The sequence below is a fragment of the Marmota flaviventris genome, chromosome 12, assembly GCF_047511675.1.
Source record: "Marmota flaviventris isolate mMarFla1 chromosome 12, mMarFla1.hap1, whole genome shotgun sequence".
NCBI lineage: Eukaryota > Metazoa > Chordata > Mammalia > Rodentia > Sciuridae > Marmota > Marmota flaviventris.
This window is the reverse complement of record NC_092509.1, coordinates 69476356-69500840: the sequence shown is the minus strand read 5'-3', so window position 1 is coordinate 69500840 and position 24485 is coordinate 69476356. Positions and strand designations below refer to the sequence as shown.

Genomic DNA, 24485 nt, shown 5'->3' with positions numbered 1-24485 from the left:
TAAAATGGAAATAAAGATAATGTTAATATTTCATTAAGCGGGTTGTTTGTGAGTGGTCCATTGAGGAGAGGCAGATGGGATTAAATGAGGCAGATATGCAAAGCTCTGTGTGTTGTACCTGCCATCAATTTTTATACATATTTCTTGAGCACCTATTCTCTGCTTGGTGCTATTGTATGTATTAGGGGCAAATACTTGTCCCATGGAGAGTAGCTCTAATCTAAGTGTTCATTGGAGGTTCTCAGTCAATGGTAGCTATTTTTATTAATTTTATTAAAATCTCAAGCCTAGCATGGTTGTGTACCTAGAGTCCCACCTACTCTGAAGTCAGAAGAATTGTTTGAGCCCAGGAGTTTGGGACCAACTTGGAAAACACAGTAAGACCCCATCTCGAAAAGAAGAAAAAAAATTCATATTTTACACAGAGAATTATTTTATTCATTTATCTATTTTCTTAGAAGAGAAGGTCTCCATTAAAAAAAAAATCTTTAGAAATAGAAAACTCATCATTTGTATTTCACAAATACAAATATAGTCCTCATTTCTTTATAGGAATTAATAATAAGGAAAAGAAAATAATTATTGCAGAAAGTGTTTCACAATGCCAGACAAATCAGTTCCCTAGAGATGCACTTGATGGGTTAGCAGCAAGCAACATACCAAGCACCCAACTTTGAGGGCCCTAGAACACAGAATTGAGAGGACCAAGACAGGACAGTTACCAAGGATAAGAGGGCATTTTTATTCATTGTTTTGTTTTGTTTTGAACAAAGCTCCCCAGATAAATGCAAAGTGTTATCCAGAGGCCCAATCCACTGGGTCTGTCCTGGGCACCTGTGGGACTGGCCATTCTCTTAATTTTAGTCTCTGCCAACTAAACACATTCACTGGGTTAAGTGCAATGCTTCTCTATGACATGAGTTGCTAAGCAAAAAGCTTTTGTAGGTACTGAGGGGAGTATAAAAGAAAATGTAAGACCCAGTCCCTGGCTTCAAGAAGCTCAGATTTAAATAAGGAATAAAACAGGTGAAGGAAATCACATTGCCAGAAATTCAGTGAGTTTTTTTTTTTTGTTTGTTTGTTTGTTTGTTTTGATAGCAAGGATTGAACTCAGGGGCACTTAACCACTTAGCCACATCCTCACCCCTTTTTTATATATATTTTATTTTGAGAGAGGGTCTCATTGAGTTGCTTAGAGCCTTGCTAAATTGCTGAGGGTGGCTTTGAAATTTCAATCCTTCTACCTGAGCCTCCCAAGGTGCTGGAATTACAGGTGTGCAGCACCACACCCGGCCAGTGAGTGGTCTTGAATGTGCTATCAAGGTCAGAAGAGGTAGAGGCCTCCTAGATTCCAGACATGGAGAAAGACTAAGGAAAGAAGTAGGAATTGAGCTGACCTGGACCACAAAGGATGGGCAGGATATGGCTAAACTGAGAGAAGATAGGTGAGTGTTCCTAACAGATCACTCAAGGAAGACTGCAATCTAGAAATGCACAGGGCGTGCTGGAGCTATAGAGTGGCCCAATGTGGTACAGCTCCTTAAACCTTCCTGCCCAAAGGGGCAGTGTATTAGCAACCTTATACTCTCAGGCCTGGAGATCAGGAATTCATTTTGCTGTAGTAGTTAACAAATATCTACTACTATCCTAATCATAGCATTCATGCACTGAATAGTTATTGAGCATTATTTTTTAGATACAATGCTATGTGCAGGATATTCAAAGATGACTTAGACAGTTGCTGCCCCAAGAAGCTCATAGTTGGTTGGGAGACAAATACACATGACTAATGCAAAAAGCAGTATTGTAAATGTAAATGGGATTGGGCCAAAGAGAAATACACTCACAATTAGTTTGCACATGTTTCCCCATGAGTCACCTCAAGTCATTTTGGAAATAATTCAGAGTTTGTAACATACCTAATCTCTTATAATTGTTATACTGCTGACTCCCACAAATTCTTGTTGGAATAATGTGGGGTGTTCAGTAAACCATAGGTAAATAATGTTATGTGTTCGTTCCACTCGAGGGCTGCAAAGGCCCAAGGCATACTGTTTACCAGTCCCAAAGAGAGAACCTAGAGGACCCAACAGAGAGATTTTGGACATTTTATTACTTACTCCTCGGTGGTGGTGGATCAGGATACAATGGAGGGCTTCGCTGTGCCTATAAGCTGGGGGAATGTATAGGATAGGTGCATGCCCACTGTGCAGGTGGCTTTCTTCAGATGCTTCATTCCTTTACTTTACAACCAAGGTCATTTGTGTAGATATTCTCCCAAAGATTGGAGATAAGGGAAATGGCAGGCTCCCCCTCCCCATTTCCCTATTTACCACATTCTTTTAGAGACCTTCATATCTCACTGCAAAATTTCTTAGGCACTGATTAGTGTTTAACCCAACAGTGTTATATTGCTTACTAATAGCTATTTTTGCCCTTTTTATTTATACTGGGTCTCACTAAGCTGAGGCTGGCTTTGAATTTGCAATTCTCCCATCTCAGCCTCCAGAGCCATTGGGATTACAGGTCTGTGTCACTGCACCAGCTTCAATTCATCTTCCACAGTAAGATATATTTTGATCATTCTACTTCTTCAGACAAGAGATTTCAAAGCCTTCTTAATATTTAGAGAATAAAACTGAGGTTCCTTAACTGAAATTCAAGGCCTCTCATGATTTGGCCCAGCCCACCCAGTTTTTATTGCAGCCATACCAGTTCTCCTACCCCATGCCATAGCCACTCTTACCTGGATGCCTTTTCTACCATCTAGAGTGTCCTCCCCTTCCTCTCCAACAACTGAACCTATTTTGTTTTCTTTCCCATGACCCGCCCCAAATTCACTGGCTGGTCTAGCACAAGATACAATAGTGACGTAGGTGATGTCCATTACTGACTGCTTGGCTACAGCTCAGTCTCCAACTCCACCTCTGCCACCACATTCCCTCCCTTCCAGAGCTGCAGGGACCTTGATCCACAATCTGCACCATGGAAAGAATCTACACCATGGAAAGTCTGTGTGAAAGTGTGTGTGTGTGTGTGTGTTTGTGTGTGTGCGCGCGTGCCCATGGGTTTACCATGATTTGCTTATTGACTTAGAATTGCTCACTCCATTCCCTACCTTCCTTTGAGACCTGCTATCTTAGTTATCTGCTTTCTGGGCCTCATACATGTTCTCTCCTTTGTCTAGGCCTCTTTGGATCAGGAGCTTGACTTCCAGTGGCTTGGTTCCATCTGGCACATCTCTAGATACCGTTTCCAGGAGCTATTTGTTCTCTCAACTGGAATCAAATAGTCGTCAGAAGTAAATGCTCCACACTGGCATAGGGAGGGAGACTGAAGGTCTATTTTTGGCATAATCTCTTCATCACTACTTCAGTAAATGAATTCCAAAGAATTAAAGCAACAGGAAGGTTGCACAATCTTTCTAGTATAACTCTAGCAAAGAAGAAATTAATTGCTTTAGGTGGGAGGGGTGAGCAGAGGCAGATTTGCTGTGAAGTTAATAAAGCTTAAATTTCAGGGTGTCTTTGAAGGTCTTGCATATCATTTTGTATTTTAATTTTGTTGTCAGTTTCTTAAAAACTTTCCCCAAGATAATTTAAAAACCTGGCCCAACCCCAGGGTGGAGGGTAAAGAGCAATAATGCAGGTTTCAATTAATTCCAGTGAGGCAATTAAATTGAAAGAGAAAGTGAGGGTTTTTAAAGTGCTAGAACTTCAAGAAAGGGCTTTTTGTGCTAACCCATGACTTGGGAGGAATCAGCTTGGAAATATAATGCTCAGGTCCTACGTCACTAAGTCCTCTGGTCCTACGTCACTAAGTCCTCTGGTCCTACGTCACTAAGTCCTCTGGTCGCATACTTAATCAAACTGAGAGAGCAAATCATTTCCTTTACTTGGATAAGTAACTTTACAAGAAAATGAAGAAGATCAAACATAATGTTATTTTACTTTTGATTTTTTTTGTAATCATCATAATAATCAGTGTGTTATCTAAGATGTTTGAACATTTTAGAGACCTTGGTATATTAAGAAATCTGACTGATTTGACTTTTAATTTTAAATTATATTTAATTTTACTTGTAGTTTTTATTTGGAAAGTCTGAAAGAGTTTGCTTATGAAAAACATCTTGTTGTTTTAGAGAAATTTGTTTCAATCTAAAAGTTTTGACTTATTAAATTTGTAAGTAGTATCTTACATGCTTTGGATGACATATTAGCTTTCCATTGTTACAACAAAAAATGCCTGGGAAAATCAACTTAGAGGAAAAATTTATATTTTCACTGTATCAGAGGTTTCAATCCACGTCACTTGGCCCCATTACTTTGAGCTTGTGGTGAGGCAGAACATCATGGCAGAAGGGTGTGACAAGGTAAAGCTGCTCATGGCATCCAGGAAGCAAAGAAAGAGAGGAGGGGGTCAGGGTCCCAACATCCCCTTTAAGGGCGCACCTTGGATGACCTAACTTCCTTCCACTGAGCCTCACCTCCTAAAGATTCCCCCACCTCCCAACAGCACCATCTGCTAGGGACCAAGCCTTCAACACAGGAGTCTTTGGTGGGGACATTTAGATCCAAACCATAACAGATGATTTGTTTTGTTAATATTTTAGCAGTGTCATACTGGTAAATGTAGCATTTGTCGATTTCCATTGTATATATACTCTCATCATAGATGATTTTAAGCTACCAATGCTGATGTCATTGAGGGTGGAAAGAGATACATTCAATCAGCTCTCTCAAGCCTGTGCCCAACATACCACTACTTATAAGTTTGCCTTGTTATAAATCTGATGCTGTATTTCAGAATCACCAGGGGAAAATAGGTATGTATATTTAAACTTAAATGATATTAACATGTAATTTGAAGACAATAATGATCTCAGAGCTGGAAAATTTCTTGTGAACTTCCCAGAAAGGCTAAATTAATGTGAAGTAGTCAGCCCTTTGCAACTCAAAGGTCTAAAAAAATGGCAGAATCATCTGCTTTCATGCATCGGTTTGGTTTAATTGCACTGATAACCTTAACTAGCATCAAGGACAAGAGGAAGAAAAATAAACAAAAAACACACAAGAGGGAAAATCCTGGGGCTTTTTATCCCTTCTAGGAAGGCAAAAGATGCATACAAATAAAATGTCTCAATGTGGGGAAAAAGTACACATGGGAGAATTCAGCATGGTCTGTGCTCCTTAGGAGAACAGAGTGTGGTGTTAGTGGTCCAAAATCTACCTCCTCATATAGCATCATGGATTGTATGTATGATAGTGTTATTTTAATATGCATCTTATCCTCCAAAGTTCTTAGATTATAGGAGACCTTTGCTTTGGAACAGCCACATCACTCTTAATGGCATCTTGAACCTTGACTCCTAGATATTCAGATCTCTTATCATTGAATGGTTACTTATTCAAATCTCTGGGAATTGGCATTCTACACTCATAATATAGTTCAATTTCATCCTGATTCCTAGCCAAGTGGTGCTCTTAGTAGTGTCCTTTCTGACAGAGATTAAGGTTCATGTTATGTTATACATGCAAACACATAATATGAAGTGTGATTCATGCCTAAATTGGTTAATAAATATCTACCACTGATACCACAAGAGAAAGGAGACAGTTTAAGGATTTAGAATGACCTTTCAAGAAATACTGCTGAGTTTTTCCCTTTTCTGGACTCCATTTTTAACTCTAAGGAATTTGTTGAACTTTATGAATTTTTTTCTAATTCTTCTATTAGAAATATATTTTTCACTTTTCAAAAATCCTGGCAACAAAGTCAGAAGAAATCTTAAATCTCACATAGCTCAGTTTTCCATGGAATTTAGGAATCCTATCCACAACATACTTGTTCTGACTAGTTGGTTGCAGTGTTTGTAGGGGATGACATAGGATCATCTAGATATGTCCAGATGATATGTCACAAGGTAGTCCAATTGTTGACCATCTATAATGATAAGAAAATTACCTCTTATTAGACCAAAGATCATTAGGATCCTTAGTATAAGCCACTGTGTGTGACCCTTTAGGTGCATTTGGAGAGCACCCTCCAGGAATAAACAACTGTAGAAGAATCCAAGCAGGTTTACATAGATAAGACAGGGAATTGAACCTGAGTCAATACAATGAGAATGAGATATGACTAGAGAAACACAAAGATATGAGTTAGATGAGTTGATAATGATGAGTGATGAGTGATTTACTAAATATTAGCATAGATAAGAAATCAGGCCCTGCTTAAGTGCTTTACATTTATTAGCCATTAATTTCTTACAAAGATCTCATGAAGAACACTGCCTTCATTTTACAGTTGTGTGAGTGCGCCCCTGTGCATGTGCACACACAGTAGCTAGTCAAAGGTCATACAGCTAAAAAGTGAAAGAGCTTGAATCTGAACCAAGACCATTTGGCTTCAGAGTTGGATATTTAGCCATTACAATAGATCAACTTACTGACTATAAGAGAATGCCTGTCATTGTTCAATCTTTTAATCCTCATAGCAATCCTACAAAGCAGGATTCTGTTACCCTATTACAAACAGCTAAGTAACTTGCCCAAGGTCATACAGCTAATGAGTATTAAAGTTGGGATTCAGTCCTAAGTAGCTAGTCTCTAGATCTGATGCCTTTCCCCATTACTATAGATTCCCTATATGGTAGACTCCAGATAGATGGTAATAGCATCAGATACAAAGCTTTGTCATATGCAGGGAAGGGAAATGGTAAGGTGGGCAAGAATAGGTACCAGCAAGTAAAACGTGGAGGAAAATTAGCTGCTGACTGGCTGTGTAGGACACCCAGGGAACTCTCAACCCAAAAGTAGAGAAGACAAATGATCTTTAAAAACCTTCCATAGGAGTACATTCCGGAAGCTGCCCATGCAGAGAGAAAAGTTATCTACAAATCTGGCAAGAGATGATCTCCAGCTCTCACTGATAATAGGGAAATGAAATTGAATATAATTTGCCTGTTTGGGTTTCAGGAAGGGGGTGAGAATTTTGCAAATACCTGAATGTTTACTATGATTGTTTAAACAAAAACGGTCCATTAAAATTCAAGCTGCTGGGCTGGGATTGTAGCTCAGGGGTAGAGTGCTTACCTAGCATGTGTGAGGCATTGGGTTCGATCTTCAGTATCACATAAAAAATGAATAAATAAATAAAATAAAGGTATTGTGTCCATATTCTTAAAAAAATTTAAGCTGCTGTATTCCCTTTCTTAACAGATTTTTTTGTTTGTTTGTTTGAACACAGGGTCTCCCTATGTTACCCAGGCTTTCTTTAAACCTCTAGTCCTAAGCAATCCTCCTGCTTTAGCTTCTGAACAGCTGGGTCAGTAACAGGCAGGTACCACTGCCCCCGGCTTACACAGCTTTTTAAAAAGCTGCACAGAAAGTTTCATGGTACATAAAAGTATTAATAAGATGTCTGTGATAATTTGTGCTGAATATTAAGCACAGTAATTATTGTCTTTCAAAAATTCATAAAATAAACTTTTAAACTGAGGCTTAAGTTCATTGGATCTGATGTTACAGCTATTTTCTTTTATTCATTAGGTGAACATTGCTCAGTAATCTAAAATAATCTCCAAATAGATGCTCAGGAAATTATGCTGGGGGTGGAGTTATAAGATTTTTAATATATACATATTAATTCATTTACTAAGCAAGCAATTTTTAAAAATATTCAATAGTAAATTCTGTGCTTACTAACTGCATTGATTCAGTAAATATTTATTTTTATTTTTAATTAATTAATTATTTATTGCTTTTTAGTTATACACAACAGCAGAATCTACTTTGATACAATTATAGAAGCATGGAATATATTTTATTCTAGTTAGGATCTCATTTGCTGGGGTACTGGGGATTGAACTCAGGGTCACTTGACCACTGAGCCACATCCCCAGCCCTATTTTGTATTTTATTTAGAGACAGGGTCTCACTGAGTTGCTTAGCACCTCGTCATTGCTGAGGCTGGCTTTGAACTCCCGATCCTTCTGTCTCAACCTCCAGGAGAAAGCCATCTGCCCAGCGTAGGACTTCATTCTTATGGATATACATGATAGTGGAATTCATTGTGTTGTTTTCAAATATGTACATGGGGAAATTATATCATATTTATTCCACCATCTTTCCTTTTCCTATCCCCCTCCTTCCCTTCCATTTCCCATTATCAATCTATTGTACTTCTATCCCCCCCACCCCCATATTGTGGGTTAGCTTCCACACATCGGAGAAAACATTTGATCTTTGGTTTTTTGGGACAGTCTCCAGATCCTCCATCCATATTTTTACAAATATCATAAAGTTATTCTTCTTTAGGGCTGAGTTTAATACTCCATAGTGTGTATATATATATATATATATATATATATATATATATATATATATATATATGTTTTCTTTATCCATTCATCTGTTGAAGAGCGCCTAGGTTGGTTCCATAGCTTAGCTATTGTGAACTGAGCTGCTATAAAAATTGATGTGGCGGCGTCACTATAGTATGTCGATTTAAAATCCTTTGGGTATATATTGAGGAGTGGGATAACTGGGTCAAATGGTGGTTCCATTCCAAGTGTTTGATTCAGCAAATACTGAACATGCACTTTGTGCTAGATTCTGACATACATTCTCAGAAAACAGTAGCAGCGAAAAGTAACAAATTTTCAGTCCTGCCTTTATGAAGCTCACATTCTAGTGGGGAGGGAGAAAATAATCAGAAAAAACATAAGTAAAATATAGGACATTTTAGATGCTAGTAAGCGCTAAGAAGAAAAATAAAGCAGGGTAAAAGCATGGGTGGCGGAAGGCAGGTAGTAATTAAATTGGGTAGCCAATGAAGACATTCTAATGCACGTACTTATGGAGCCAGATTTGAGGATAGGTAGTTAGTGTAATTAGGTAAATCGGGTCTAATATCGAGTAAGATAAAGAAAAATGGAGGCCATTATTGAGAATGGAGTCCAGGAAACCAGAGCAGCTCTTGAGGAAATTGAAATGTTAATGTCCCCAAGGCCAGGAACCCATCCTAAGGAACTGTTAATGAAACAGCTCCCAGCATACAATGAGGTGCTAATCCAAAACAGCCCCAGGCCCTTCCTGCCCAGATTACTCCTTCAGCCCATCCATCTCCTACCTTTTGGCCTTTCCACCTGCATTCTATCACTGAAGGATTAAGGGAAACAAAGGACAGGAGTGTGGGAAGACTAAAAGAAGATTTTAGCTATAAAAGAGGGAAGACCTCCCCCTTCCATGGATTCCGCCTTCCGTCCCCCTTCTTCCTCCAGGGAGAAGTCTTTTCTGCTATCCTTTAATAAAGCCTTCCACTTTCCACTCATGTTGCTGTGCTTCTCTGGTGTTTATACTTCAGCATTCCCAGAAGCAAGGACTCCTCACTGGTAAACAGCAGTAACACTTAGGGCTGCCTGATACACTTTTATACATGCCCAAAATAATAATGTAAGAAACAATAAAAACGTGTACAGGTTTTAGGGTGCTAGATATGGACACTTTTTTAAGTCTATAAAAGGATCCTAGGGCTGGGGTTGTAGCTCAGTGGTAGAGTGCTTGCTTAGTACGTGTGAGGCACTGGGTTCGATCCTCACCACCATATATAAACAAATAAATAAAATAAAGGTATTGTGTCCATCTACAACAAATAAAAGGATCCTAGATATACCTAGTTTTAATTTCATTTTAATAGTAAATACTTAGGGTATCATTTTTTTCAAATGTAGTTTTCCAAGGAGTGGTAGGATTCACTTTTTCTCCACACCAGGAAGCCCCCAAGGTCCTGTTTACTTAGGAGTAAATGAACTATGTCTCATTTTAATGCTTTTATTCCCCACAGCCTGTAACTGGCGCACATCGTTCAAAACAAGTTTGGTACCTGGCACCAATGGAACCCACTGAAGGTGCAAGTCCACTTACTATTAACTACAGATTTGGGTCCTAGAGAACTAATGAGCAACAGGGTCCCCTCTGCACACGTCTCCGTCGCCTAATGCAAGCCAGCGTGGAGGAGGTGGGGGAATTCCAACTTCGCAAGGACAAATTTCTGACGAAATCTCTTTCTCTAATCGGACTGGAACGCTTTCTGGCCTTTTTCTTCTGCCGAAATAGAACGAACCTACAGATCGTGGTCTGTGTGCTCCAGAACCAGGGTCCCATTCAGAGAGCAGTGTGGGGGCGAGAGGCCACAGCAGTACTCCGACCTCAGGAAGCCCCTCTTGGTGGCGAACACGGTACCTGTCCCTGGGTCGTTTCCCTGCTTCGCCCGCTCCCTCGTTCCGGGTCTGGAGCTGCCCAATCCGCGGGCCACCTCCCGCCCGCCCAGCCCCAAGAGCCAGAGGACCCCGAGGACCCTGCCCATCCTTCCTGGAAGGAGAACACACTCAGCAGGGTCTTCCTCTCTAGCCTCCGGGTACGTTTGCAGCCCGCCCCGCCCTTCCCGGCAGGTTCCCTATTGGCTCTCGCGCCGGGAGAAGATGCCCTCTGATTGGCCGGCGAGCCGCTACCACTTCGGACGCGGCGCTCTCGGGGCGGGGCCTGCCATGGAGTGACTAGCGGCCCGGAGGAGCGTGGGGAGGACGCGTTCACCTGCGCTCTCAGGCAGGGCTAGTGTGCGCACCACCCGGGAAGGGTAGCCGGAGTGGGGGACCCAGGGGGTGGTGGGGCTGGGGTGCCGGGAGGGACCAGGTACAGAGGTAGGGAGGTGGGCTGGGGCGCGAAGCAGCAGCAGGGAGCACGGTGACATGGCGCGGCCAGACGCTGAGGAGGGGGCGACGGTGGCCCCCGGGCACCCGCTTGCGAAAGGATACCTTCCGGTCCCGAGGGACTCTGCGGCCGGGAAGGTGAGCGCGGAGCAGCAGAACGGGCCCAGAGCTGGCTCCCTGCTCCTGAATGGGGTCCCCAGGGACAACGCCGCTGCCCTCTCGGGAGCGCTTGGCGGGCCGCAGATTCTGCTGGCGCCGGAAGAGGAGACCCAGGCCCGACTGCTATCCACGGACGCGGGGGAGGAGACTCCGGGGGCCGAAGGGACACCGCTGCCCCAGACCGCGCTTTCCACGCGGCGCTTTGTGGTGCTGCTGATCTTCAGCCTGTACTCGCTGGTGAACGCCTTTCAGTGGATCCAGTACAGCATCATCAGCAATGTGTTCCAGGGCTTCTATGGCGTCTCTTTGCTGCACATTGACTGGCTGTCCATGGTTTACATGCTGGCCTACGTGCCCCTCATATTCCCAGCCACCTGGCTGTTGGACACCAAAGGCCTGCGACTCACCGCCCTGCTGGGCTCTGGCCTCAACTGCCTGGGTGCCTGGATCAAGTGCGGCAGTGTGCAGCAGCATCTCTTCTGGGTCACCATGTTGGGCCAGTGCCTATGCTCCGTGGCCCAGGTGTTCATCCTGGGCTTGCCCTCCCACATCGCCTCAGTTTGGTTTGGGCCCAAAGAGGTGTCCACGGCTTGCGCCACCGCCGTGCTGGGCAATCAGGTAAGGACCTGAGTGAAAGAGAAAAGTCGGATCCTTGGAGGACCAGAAAAAGCCATAGTCCATGTGAGCTAGGCATATAAATGGACCTCGGGAGACATTTGTCTATGAAATGAAGATGAGGAGATGAATAGTTGTAAAATAAGAGGCAGTCTTGTATTAAAGAGGGCTTTTAGGCTCTTTGTAAGGACAGAACTTTCAAAATCAGCTTACAGTGACTACCTTGTCGTCTTGCTTTGAAAATTATTTATATTGGCCTGTATGTGCTTAATGTCATAGAAAACTTGTCAGTGCATTAATGAAGTAAACTTGCATAGGTGTTATGTTTGTCACCAGTGTGTTCTTTGCAAAAGGGAGGTGGTGGATTCTGGGAAGTTTGTTTTCATTTGGAGTGGTCATTGTGAACACTATTTAATTTTATATATTAGTAGTCAGCACAGAGCTATGCATTAATGACTCCTAAATCAATGTTCTGGTGATAAAGATTTCAAGGCATTACTGAGTCCAATTACTTACTTTAAACAATAAGACTATGCAAGACAAATCACCGATTGTGGAAAACATTGCAGAAAGGATGGCTTTTTTGCTAAGTCTCCAGATTGTAATGCCATTAGCATTTCAGAAGCATTGTTGGGTAGAATGATTTTTGTGTGTGTTTTTAAAAACTTCGGACTGATTCTCATTATTTAAATTATGCATATGGGATCCTATGATACTTTATGTAAACTATATTGAGTGTTCATTCAGCTTGAGAATATCTAGTTAAAAACTGGTACGCCAAAACCTCCACATTTCTATACTTATATTGCCATATGTAACTATGTAACACAAGAATGTTACTTTCTCACTTCAAATCTCACACTTGTTTCAAGATCACAGGAATATTTATTTAAAATACACAAAGACTGACTCTACATGCTGGTTGCTTTATTTCCTTTTTCTACAAGTGCAGAAGAAAGAGTAGCTTGAAACATATTTGTGTATTCAAAATAATTTATGACTGACACTTCACTTGGTTGCTTCTGCATATTTCAATGGGAGCTGTTTTCTTAAAGTATTTTACATTTAAAAATTATATTCAAGATTAATTCTTCATTGAGCATGATAAAAATATCAACTCCATTTACTTATAGGCAGACTTCCTTTTAACCACACACTTGTGGATCATCTTCCTACTCTTCCTTGTGTTCTCATTCCTTCCTTGGCTCTAATAGTTGTACCGTTGCTCATTATTCCCAAGTATGTACTTTCAGCCTAGTTTTATTCATACTCAGCATTGTTGAGCACTCACTAAGAGGCTGGCAACACACTAAGTGTTTCGCATGCATTATTTCATTTAATTTAATACTGTAAGATTGGAACTGTTAGTCTCCTCATTTGATAGGTAATAGAAACTGAGACTTGAAGTAATGAAATTATTTTGTAATGGTCACATAGCTAGTTAGTGGTGTGTGACCACACTCAAGTCTGTCTAGTTCTTGAATTCCTAGCTTTTAATTTCTGCATCTGTACTGCAAGTCTCTAACTAGAAGACCCTTTTAAAACATAGATCAAATTATGTCGTTGCCCTGCTTTGAACTTGCCAATGATTTCCCATAGTACATAAAATGTAAACTCTAAATGACAAAAACTAAAAAAACAAAAACCCCACCAACTTACATATATGTTTTCTTTGGTTCCTTAAACAGCGCTAAGCTTGTACTTGGTTAAGGGTCTTTGCAGAAGCATTCCCTTTGCCTAGAATGTTCTTCATTTTAGGATCATGTGATTATATTCTTAGTATCACTCAGCTCTCTGTTTAAATTCATTCTAAATATCCAGTGGCATTTCTCAATCCCATTTAGAGTTGCTCAGTCAATTTTATATATCATTATATTGTAATTCTTCATATTACATTTACCACTCTCATATTTATTATTTATGTATTTATATACATACATGTTCATTGTTGTCTATTATCCATCTCCTTTCCCCTTGATTATAATGTAGATTTCATGACAAGCTACATGATGTGAATACACACAGCTCTATCACTACACTACTATATCATTATCATTACTGTATTTATTATAGCACCTGGCTTGTTGTAGGCTCTCCCTGAAAATATGATGAGTGCATGAAGGAACTTCAGACTCATTACCACTGGAGTACTGCCATATCTCCTAGGAACCCACCACTCAAAATTAGCCTTATCTTGTAGTTCATTTCTTTTCACCTCTATTGCTTAGTTTGGCCACCCATGGTGCTTACCTAGACCATACTAACTGATCTCCTTATCTGCAGCTCTTGCTGCCTTCCCTCTGTTCTTCACAGTCTTCCTGCTCTCTAATGTGCCAGATCTGTTCAGAGCACTCCCTTGGCCCCTGCAGTGGCTTCCATTGTCCTTAAGATAAAACAAGACCCCTCTAATGTGACTTGCAAGATTTTCTAGATCTGCCTCCTACCAGCTCTTTATCTCACTCCATGCCCCCCTCCCCTTTTCCGCATACACAGTCTTTCTCTGCTTTGAGCCAGACCGTGCATACTGACAATTTCTTACAAGGTCATGTTGTCCCCTTCCTGGCCTTTTTACATAATGCACTTTGGCTTAGAACACTACTTCTTGTTCATTTGTCTAGCTCTAACTTCTTTCAGCCCTTTGTTTCTCCAAAAACTTTTCTTAAACTCAAGTCTGTACAAGGTGCTCCTACAAAATATTCTACTACCTAGAATGAGCACATGTCTCAGTTTACCTGGCTTAGTCTGGGTGTACATCTGTTGCTTAGTATAATTACTATTGAAGTTTGTTTTACTCTGAACAGTGCTCTGATTTGGGTAATAAATTACACAGTCTCCCCAGTCTTAGAACTCTCTAATTCTCCATCACAGTACTGTATTACCACAATCTGTTAGAATATCTTTTTGATTGTCTCTATTCAGCTTTTTGGAAAGAAGCAAGTGAAATATTTGTTAAACATTATTCTTCGTACCTCAGCCTTGAAACATTTCTTGGGCCCTTCCCAATGTCCAATACCACGAAGTAGTCACTCCCCTCCCTCCTTCCTTCTATTCCCTAGTAATTACTAAACTGCTTTCTCTCCATATGTATTTACCTAGTCTGAATGTTTCATACAAACAGAATTATACAATAAATGGCCCCATTTGTATCTGACTTCTTTCGCTTATCATGTTTTCAAAGTTAATGCATGTTATAGCACTGTATTAGTACATCATTCCTTTTTGTAACTGAATAATATTGCATATACCACAGTTTATTTATCTGCTCATTCACTGATAAACATTTCAGTTATTGCCATATTTTGGATATTGTGAATTATGACTACTATGAACATTTATATATAATTATTTATTTGAATACCTATTTTCAGTTTTGGGGGTATATACCTAGGCATAGATTGCTGTTTCATAGGGTAATTTTATCCACAATGGCTATATCATTTTATACTTCCACCAGCAGTATAGGAGGGTTTTAAATCTCTCCATATTCTTGCCAACCCTTGTTATTTTATTGTTATAGCCCTTCTAGGGGTGTGATGTGGAATCTCATTGTGGTTTTGATTTTCTTGTCCCTAAAGACTAAAGATATAGGCATTTTTAATATGCTTATTGGCCATTTGCATATATTTAGGAAAATCTCTATACAAGTCCTTTGCTTATTTTAAAACTAGAACATTTGTCTTTTTGTTCTTTAGTTGTAAGAGTTCTTTATTTTGGATGCTAGTCTCTTGATTCTTTCTCATTCTGTGGTTTGTTTTTTCTTAATCCTGTTTTTACATATTCTTACTCCCCTTCATGTTTGTAAGCATGAAAGGGTAAGGACTATATCTTATGTAACTTTATAACGGAATCACTCAGAGTAGAAACTCATTATATGTTTTTTGAATAGTAAAGAGATTTGTTGGAAATTTTCCTTCAACAATAATACAAGGACATTAGAACATAGTTTTAGAATTTATAGTATACCTTTATAAATATTAGCTCTTCTGTATGTTCTGTTAAATGGCAGTATTTACCTTTTTCTCTAATGATATGAGCTGTTAACAGGACTGTTCATTTTACAGCTTGGAACCGCAGTTGGCTTTTTACTACCACCTGTTTTAGTGCCCAACACACAGAATAACACAGATCTCCTGGCTCATAATATAAGCATCATGTTTTATGGAACATCAGGTGTTGCCACACTTTTATTTATTTTAACAGCAATTGGTAAGTGAATTATTTTCCTTAAAGATTAGATAAATGCATGACAAAAATATGAGAATAACTAACTCTGAAAATTTTTGTTAATACAGTCACAAATGCCATTTGCTTGTTTTATTCTAGCTGTGTACTATGCTCAGATAATGATGGTACAACCCTAGGGTCCACTACATGGTATTTTACTATTGTAAAAGGTTTGATGACTAATCCATCTCATTTATCTCCCTACTAACTTTTCTTTCTGATAATTTCAAATATATTACTTGCTTCCTTCCCATATTTGTCTACATGGTCTGCTTCTTATGCCTACCTAGCCAGGAACAAGTTTTTGTCATGCTTTGAAATGAGTCAAGTAGGCTACCATCTTTCTTTTAATGATAAGTCCTCCCAAGGATCCCCAATTTTAAAATTAACTGGATCTAAAATGTTGACCAGTGAATGATCCTGGGCAGCAGCAAGCCGTTCAACGGAATTTCAAACTGTGGCGACTATCTGCTTGTTAGGCCACTCCAGCAAAGCACGGCTGCCACCATTCGTCACTGAGTCCTCTCGCCTGGGCCTGTCTCTTGAAGCAGTCAGTCAAAAGTCAGCTGCAAGCAGCCATCACCAGTTTGGAAGAAGCTTTGGGAAGGTCTGCTTTTTAAAGTTTATTTTTAATGAGAAGCAATTTTAATTTCAGAGAAAAAAGGTAGTGAGGTATATGTAAGTAATAGAGCTGTTAACATAACTATAATAATGCCCCTTGGCACTCTGTATCTTAAATGGAATTGGGGAAGAAAAGAACTATAAAGTTGAAAAGCCCCCTTTTCATCATTGAAATGTATAATTAAATATAATTATAGGCAGAAGTTTTAGATCTATATATTAACTTATAGCATGCCCATAATAGTAATGAAAAATTCATATTTTATGATCTCCAGATGTGAAATCCTCAGTTTTCAGAGAAATGTATGCTGAAGACTCTAGAGTGTTCCATAGAGACTGTCTTGGTAGATGAACTGCAGGATCCAGGTATAGGAAGCTCAGCCCACATGCTTAATTTCTTTTTTTTAAGATGATGAACAAAATGTTCTCTTGGTAGCATAATAAGTATTCTGACATGTCCGATCTGCTTGAGGTTGGTTTTTATATTTTCAGTTAATCAGAGAGTGGCATATTTGCAGTGTGCTGATTATTGAAAAAAAGACAAATTATCCCTATACTATTTTAGCACTTAACATGGTTTCTAAAACATTTTTAGAAGTAAAAACTCTCTTAAATTTGCTTTTTTAAAAAATATTTTTTAGTTGTTTATGGACCTTTATTTTATTTATTTGTATGTGATGCTGAGAATCGAACCCAGTGCCTCACGCATGCTAGGCAAGCACTCTACCACTGAGCCACAACCCTAGCCCCTAAATTTGCTTTATCTGGTAGCCATATTTGATTTGCTAGTTGGAATAGGAAATATTGTTTTTACATGTTTCATTAATAATAGATATTTTTAAGGCATAAAATTCTCATTCCATTGAGGGGCTTGTGTAAAAGAACATAAATTCCAGTTTTCCTTTTTATATCATTTTCAGTTAGTTTTCTATTTGGAAGAGCGTAGTAAACTACGTATCAGATATCCAAAAATATGAAATTATTATATATATGATATGTTTGCATATATGCTTAAATTGATACAATATAAGATTTTATCTAAGGAAGAACAATCATAATAGGTATAACCATCGGCATATTACTCTGTTTTGTTTTCCTCGTGTCCAAATTTTTGCTCAAGGCTCCTGAATTACTAAGATATGACCCTCCTTCCCTCTGAATTCTACTCATGATTATTTTGAAAATCCAACCAACATGGTATACTGAATTGGTATTCAGCAGTCTTCCTAAAATACTGTCTTGAAAGTTCAGGCCATGGAACCCTATTCCCCTCCCTCATGGAGCATATGTGTGAATGTAGTTCATCCAGCATTTCCACTGAATTTCATGCTGGAAGAACCCCACTGTAGCCTCTCACATTTGGTTGCTGATGTGTGCTAATCATCCCTTTGAGGAAGGTCCTGTTACCATCACTTCCATTTTACATAAAGATGAGGAAACTGGGTCATGTAACTTGATATAACTTTAAGTTGCCCAAGTTCACAATTAATAAAGTCAGGTTTAAGCCTAGATAGTCTAACTCCATATATAAAATGTTATATACAAAATAGATCATTTTAATTTTACTTTGCCTCATTTTATTTCTAATTTAAATTCCTCTTGTATAAGTGGTAATGTTGTTGTATTTAAAGTCTGTAGAGCAATAAATTTACCATTTAGCCCAAATGTGTCAATTAAAATATTTTCCTGATTCACTACTGTAAGTGGATGACAGAAACCAAAAGTAATGCTAATAAAAACATTTAATACTAATGTATTTAAACACAAGTGTATATAGCATGTAGGCATTTTACTTGTGATTTTTTTTTTGTGTGTGTGTGTGGTAGTGGGGATTGAACCCAGGGCCTTCTGCATGTAGACAAGCACTCTACCAACTGAGCTATATCCCCAGCTCTTACTTTTGATTTTTCTATTAAAGATATGCTTGGACTAGGGTTGTAGCTCAGTGGTAGAGCGCTTGCCCGGCATGTGTAAGGCACTGGGTTCAATCCTCAGTACCACATAAATAAGTAAATAAATAAATAAATAAAGGTATCGTATCCATCTACAACTAAAATAATAATAATTATTACAATGATTGTAATTATAATAATTTTTAAAAAGATACCCATATGTAAGCTATAAACTTTTAACAAATACATTTTATTTAGTCTATAAGAATTTCAAGCCACTAAGGCAAAGGCTCTGATTTTGTAAAATAATGTTTCTAAAAGGACAATATATTTTATATTTTAATAATTGCAAAATTCTTTTAGATATGTCATATCATGTGATCCTTTAGAGCTTATTATTGTTAATTCTGTTTTATGAAGGAGAAAGCAGTAACTGAGGGCTGGGGATGTAGCTTAGTGACAGAGAGCTTTCTTAGCATGCATTAGGTCCTATGTTTAATCCCCAGCATTGGAGAAAAAAGAAAAGAAAGAAAGAAAATAGCATTTCAGTGTAAACAAGGTCATACACCATTGGCTTTTTGTTCACCTTTTTTTCATGTAAACTTAAGTCTGACTTTACTATAGGGTGTAGTTTTTAAATACAGACTAGATTTTGCTAAGAGAGTTTATCTGAACTAAATGATAACACTTATATTCAGGAAATAAATCTAGTGGAGTTAAAGACTGGTGAAAAATTGTATTCACCTCTGCGCGAAATTTGACTTCAGATTTGGAACATTTAGACTTCTTTTTATCATAGTGAATAAAAACCTAAGTAATAGACTTAAAACACATTAAATAACCTGCTACCTTGTAAGCAAAGTTTTACAGTCTGAAATTTTTACAACTGTGAGTATTCTGTACTAACATTGTTAATAAACAGATATCTCCTATCTAACTAAGATACAAAAAGACTTTCCGGAAAAGATGCCAAACATCCTAACAGATCAAGGATTGGATAGGGTAAAAGGAGGAAGAAGAATTGCAACAACTTAAACATTTTAATCTCCTAGTCTTTCCAAGTAAGGATGTTAAGTAGTAAATATTTATGAGCTATATCTCTTCTTGAATTAGTTGTGATATCTGTAAAAAATAGATATTTCATTTTGATACATTTTGATTATATCATAATTAACGTTTTGACCAGCAAAAAAACTTAATTTTTTGTTTTTTAGCAGCAAAAAGGAGAATTGGAGAATTGCAGTATTTTGCAGAAGTTATAAGGGATATTTTTTCCTTTCTTAGTGATTCTCAAACCCAGATGGCTATACTAATAGCATTTGGGGAGTTTTTTTGTTTACTATAGATTTTATCATGGAGGTTCTCATTATTGAACTTGGATAGAATCTCAAAATATGTATTGTTTTAAAATGGTTCCAGTTGACAGGTTCATCAGTTCTGCCCCACTTAGAATAGGTCTTCCTTGTTGGAAGAAAGAAATTGTCACAAAAGAACAGGAGGGAGGGAGAAAGAGAAAGAAAAGCAGAAATTAGAAATTTTCACTAGAGGAAAAGAGGGGGAAAAAAGAAAAGCAGAAATTGTAATCTTCCAGAAATGTTACTTTTTTTCTGAATCAACTTACCTTCTTTTTTCTCTTTGAATTCACTTTATTTGATTAAATGCTAAGGTGTATGTTTTCATGAAATCTCTGAAGTCGAGGTGCCTTTACTGATCAATGATGTCTAACATTTGTGGTAATGGAGACAAGGTTGTGTGAAAACCTTGTGATAACCTGGCAAGGTCACTGAGTGCAAGCATCTTAGATTTAATGATACAGACTTTTCCTTCTGTTGTAGTTAAATTTTTTTAGTGAATAGCTTAAAATTTTGAGGGACTAAAAATAGTAGATTTTAATTTCTGACATACCAAATTTTAAAATGCAGATCAACTCTTTTGTCACTTAGTCATGACTTCTGGTTAGCCTGTTAGTTTTCTATCGCTATAACAAAATACTTTAGGTAATTAACTTATAAAAAGAAAAAGATTATTTTGACTCATAGTTTTGGAGGTTCTAGTCCATGATTGGGCAGACCCATTGCTTTAGGTCTTTGATGGGCTTGCTGGGTGGCCATGGCACAGAGAGCGTGATGGAGCAGATGGCTCACATGAGTCAAGAAACGAAAGAGAGAGAAAAGGGTTGGGGTCCCACCATCCCCTTCCAGGGCATGCCCCTGGTAACCTAAAGGCCCCCCACCAGGCCCCATTTCTGAAAGGTTCCACCTGGAGAATCTTTAGCTTCCCCAGGGACCAAGCCTTTAACACATGAACCTTTAAAGGACACTTATCCACACCATACCACTAACCCTACAGAAATCTCTCCCTAGCCATCTATTGTGGGAAATTGGTAGATCCTTCCCTGCCTAGCCAAAGGAGGTCTTTAGATTTCTGGCTAAGAATGCTGTGAGGTCTCTAACTAGAAACAGTACTAAAACTGTAGAGCATCAGACACCATATGCCACACTTTCCTGTCTGTTATTTCTACCCCTAGATTTTCCATGTGCCACTCAAGTAAGTGAGCAAGAAATACAGCCTGCTCCCATGAAATCACCTGGACTTCCTCAGTTCCAGATGTGTCCTTGAATCAGATGATAAACTTTGCATCAAATTGCAGAAGGAATAGTTACTAACTCAAGACAGTCCTCTCAATGTTCAGTAGTTTATCGACTTGTTCATACCCGAGACTTACCTCTAATTACAAATTGAACTAAATTTAAAAATAGAGTCCTTGATATAGTAAAAATTAATTTTGATCAACTAAAACGAAATAATCAGTGGGCAAGACGGTGACATATTAATGATGGTTTTGTAGCTCAGATAAGTGAACTGGCCAAATCTCTTGAGTTTTGGTTAGTTTCAGAGGGCTGAGACGATAATACCAAACTGATTTGCACTTAGAAGTCACTGAAAATGAAAAACCTCACCATAAAAGACATTCACTACTTACTTAAACTGATTCTGTCTGCTCACTAAGAGAGATATAAATAATTATGTATTTTTACCCGGGCAATTTATTACACTTATGTTAATTACATATAATCCTTCTCATGTTCATTCCCAGCATTCAAAGAAAAACCTCCATACCCACCAAGTCAGGCTCAGGCAGCTCTTCAAGACAGTCTCCCTGAAGAGTACTCTTACAAGAAATCAATAAGAAACCTGTTTAAAAATATTCCTTTTGTCCTTCTGTTGATCAGTTATGGTAAGTGGCTTTCTTATATTTTCTATGATGTCTGTGTAAACCTTTGAGCACTGTGAATTCTTTTTATTTAACCTGGTGGTTTAACCTTAATGAAATTGGTTAGTGAACTCCATAGCATAATCACGGACTTAAATGATAAACTGAAAGCAAAAGAATCCACGGTGGATCATTTTACATGATTTCAAAATAAATAGATCTCAAAGAGAGAAGTGTTGTTTTCTTGTGAGTTCTCCTAGAGTGCAGGTCATTGATGAACTGTAGTTATGACCACATGCAATAAGCATGTGGGAAGTGCTGTCAATGGCTCCTTTCTTACACCCTGTGCAAACTGGCACTTATTTTTTAACTGTTCTGTCAAAACTAGACATTAAGAAAATCATATTACAGTTCTAACTGAAAAACAATTCTGGCTGGGCGCAGTGGCAACTTGGGAGGCTGAGGCAGGAGGATCGTGAGTTCAAAGCCAGTCTTAGCAGATTAGCAAGGCACTTAGCAACTCAGTGAGACCCTGTCTCTAAATAAAATATAAAAAAGAGCTGGGGCTCAGTGGTTAAGCACCTGGGGTTCAAATAAAATTCTGGTTCTTCTAAAATTTTCAAGTTAGCTGACAGTTACTTATCCTACACTGTAGCTTTGACTGCAGATACCAACACTGGTTCTTTTCAGGGTTTTCTGACAGTTTGGTTTTTTGTTTGTTTCTTACATAAACACTATCCACATTGTATACTAACACTCCCTGATTTGTGTTTTTCTTGCCTTCGGAAGTTACTTGCTACTTCTCTTTTTTTGTGGCCTGATTTGAACTCTCACCCTTTCAACAGGATTAGTTCCTCAGTTTTTAGTGGAAATTGCTAATCATGAAAGAATGAGATATTTAATCTAAAGAACTCCATGTACCCATCACTATGTAGGCTGTCACCCAGCTTCAACAGTTACCAACATCTTGTCATTCTTAATTTATATACTTCCTCTATTTTTTCCTAGAATTATCATATAAATAAATATATATATATATATATATTTGTTTTTTTAAACCACTCAGCCACATCCCCAGCCCTTTTTATTTTTTGAGATGGTGTCTCACTGAGTTGCTTAGAAATTTGTTAAGTTGCTGAGGTTCGCTGTGAACTTGTGATCTTCCTGCCTCAGCCTCCTGAGCTGCTGGGATTACAGGTGTGTGCACCACACCTGGCTTCCTAGAATATGTTACAAGGGAATTTCAGAAGTGTCATATCATCTCATCTTTAAATACTTTAGCATGTCATAATTCCTTTCCTTAATTTTACAGGAAATCTCCCTTTGTAGTTAAACCTAAAATTTTAAAGAAGGAGGTAGAGAAATACAGTGGCTCAATACTATTAGAGCAAATTTATTTCTTAAGGCTGTCATTTAAGAGAACTTTTTTAATACAAATTTGTATTGTTTTCCAATACAAAATTTGTTTTTCAGACAAACTTAAGACCAACTCTAATACAGACATAAACACAGAATTTCTCCACATGTATGTACACTCTTCATTCCAATCTCTTCATTTTGTGCCATTATTTCCTTTACCTGAAATGTGCTCCTACAACACCTACCTTAATGTGTACTTCACTTATTGTTCATGTTGTTATTCATTTGTAATTTATTTCATCAAAAGCTATAAATACCAACTAAATGTATAACAGTGCTCTAAATGCTTTGTGGGCTAGAATGAAGCATGGTATAATTTCTGCCCACAAGTAATTTATCATTAGTTGTCATGACCATTTATTGTTATCTCCCAAGTGGGGAAGATATTTTAAACACCTGAAAAGTGAACAACAATGTAGGATGGATTTATAAAAAAAATAATAGTAATATGAGAGGTTGCCTGGTGAGTGCATGCTACAGGCCTTCCTGGTTAGGAAAGGGTGAATGAAGGAAGGGCTGTGGGTGGCCGGGAGGGCCACGTGAAGAACATGGGGATAGAGTACATTGCGCAGACAAAGGGGAAAAGGAAATGGTGTGAGCCAGGGCCTGAGATGGTACCGTCTCTGAGTACCATCTGACTTCTGTGGAGTATTGATCTCTTTAGGATCATATCACTTGGTACCTAACATGATTGTACACAAGTGGTTATTAAAATTATGTTTAAGGGAGCTGGAGTTGTGGCTCAGTGGTAAAGCTCTTGCCTGACATGTGTGAGGTCCTGGGCTCCGTCCTCGGTACTGCATACAAATAAACAAAAATAAATAAATAAAATAAAAGATCCATTGGCAACTAAAAAAAATATTTTTAAAAAATTATGTTTAAAGTCTGTTAAGGTGTGGGGCTGGGGTTTTGTCTTAGTGGCAGTGCACTTGCCTGGCATGTGTGAGGCACTGGGTTCCATTCTCAGCACTGCATATAAATAAATAAAATAAAGGTCTATCGACAACTAAAAAAAATCTTTTAAAAAAATGTATAAAGGGCTTTCATATGTATTTAATTCTTCAAGTAACTATTTTTGAGATAGAAAGAAGACTTGATTTCTTTTTTCTTAATTTTAAGTTTTATTTATTTATACAAACAGATAATACATGCATATAGTATCAAATTCATAAGGTACTATGGGTGCACAATGGAAAGTTAGTGTCCCCCATCTCTTTTCCTGGGTCACCCACTTTCCCTCCCAAAGGCAATTACTGTTATCATCTTCAACTTGTAAGGCTATTGTAACCTTTATAATCAAAATCAGATAAGGATTGTATAAGGGGGAAATTATTAGTTAATTTCACTTATGAATGTAGATAGTGAAAAAACCAACTAAAATACTAGGAAACTAATTTATAAAAATAATAATACATCCCAACCACATTTGGCTTATCTCAGGAATGAGAAATGTTTTAGTAGTCTTATAATATATTCATATAATTTACTACAGTAATGGATCAAAGAGAAAAATTAACCTGATTGCTGAGTGAAAGCATGTGATAAAATTAATTACCCATTGATCAAAGACTTGTAGCAAACTGAATACAAATGAACTTTCTGAACCGGATATATCAGGTTTATCTACAAA

The 24485-nt window shown here is 38.3% G+C and overlaps 1 protein-coding gene across 1 annotated transcript in view; it reads left to right on the top strand.

The window, feature by feature from the left end:
• The first annotated feature begins 10726 nt into the window (after window positions 1–10726).
• The window catches only part of Flvcr1 (FLVCR choline and heme transporter 1), a 34533-nt gene continuing 20774 nt past the window's right edge, over window positions 10727–24485 (top strand). The window contains exons 1-3 of the mRNA XM_027934749.2: window positions 10727–11488; window positions 15547–15691; window positions 21320–21460. Of these exons, the coding sequence (XP_027790550.1) occupies window positions 10751–11488; window positions 15547–15691; window positions 21320–21460 (1024 nt within the window). The 5' untranslated portion in view covers window positions 10727–10750. The remainder of the gene's footprint in view (window positions 11489–15546; window positions 15692–21319; window positions 21461–24485) is intronic.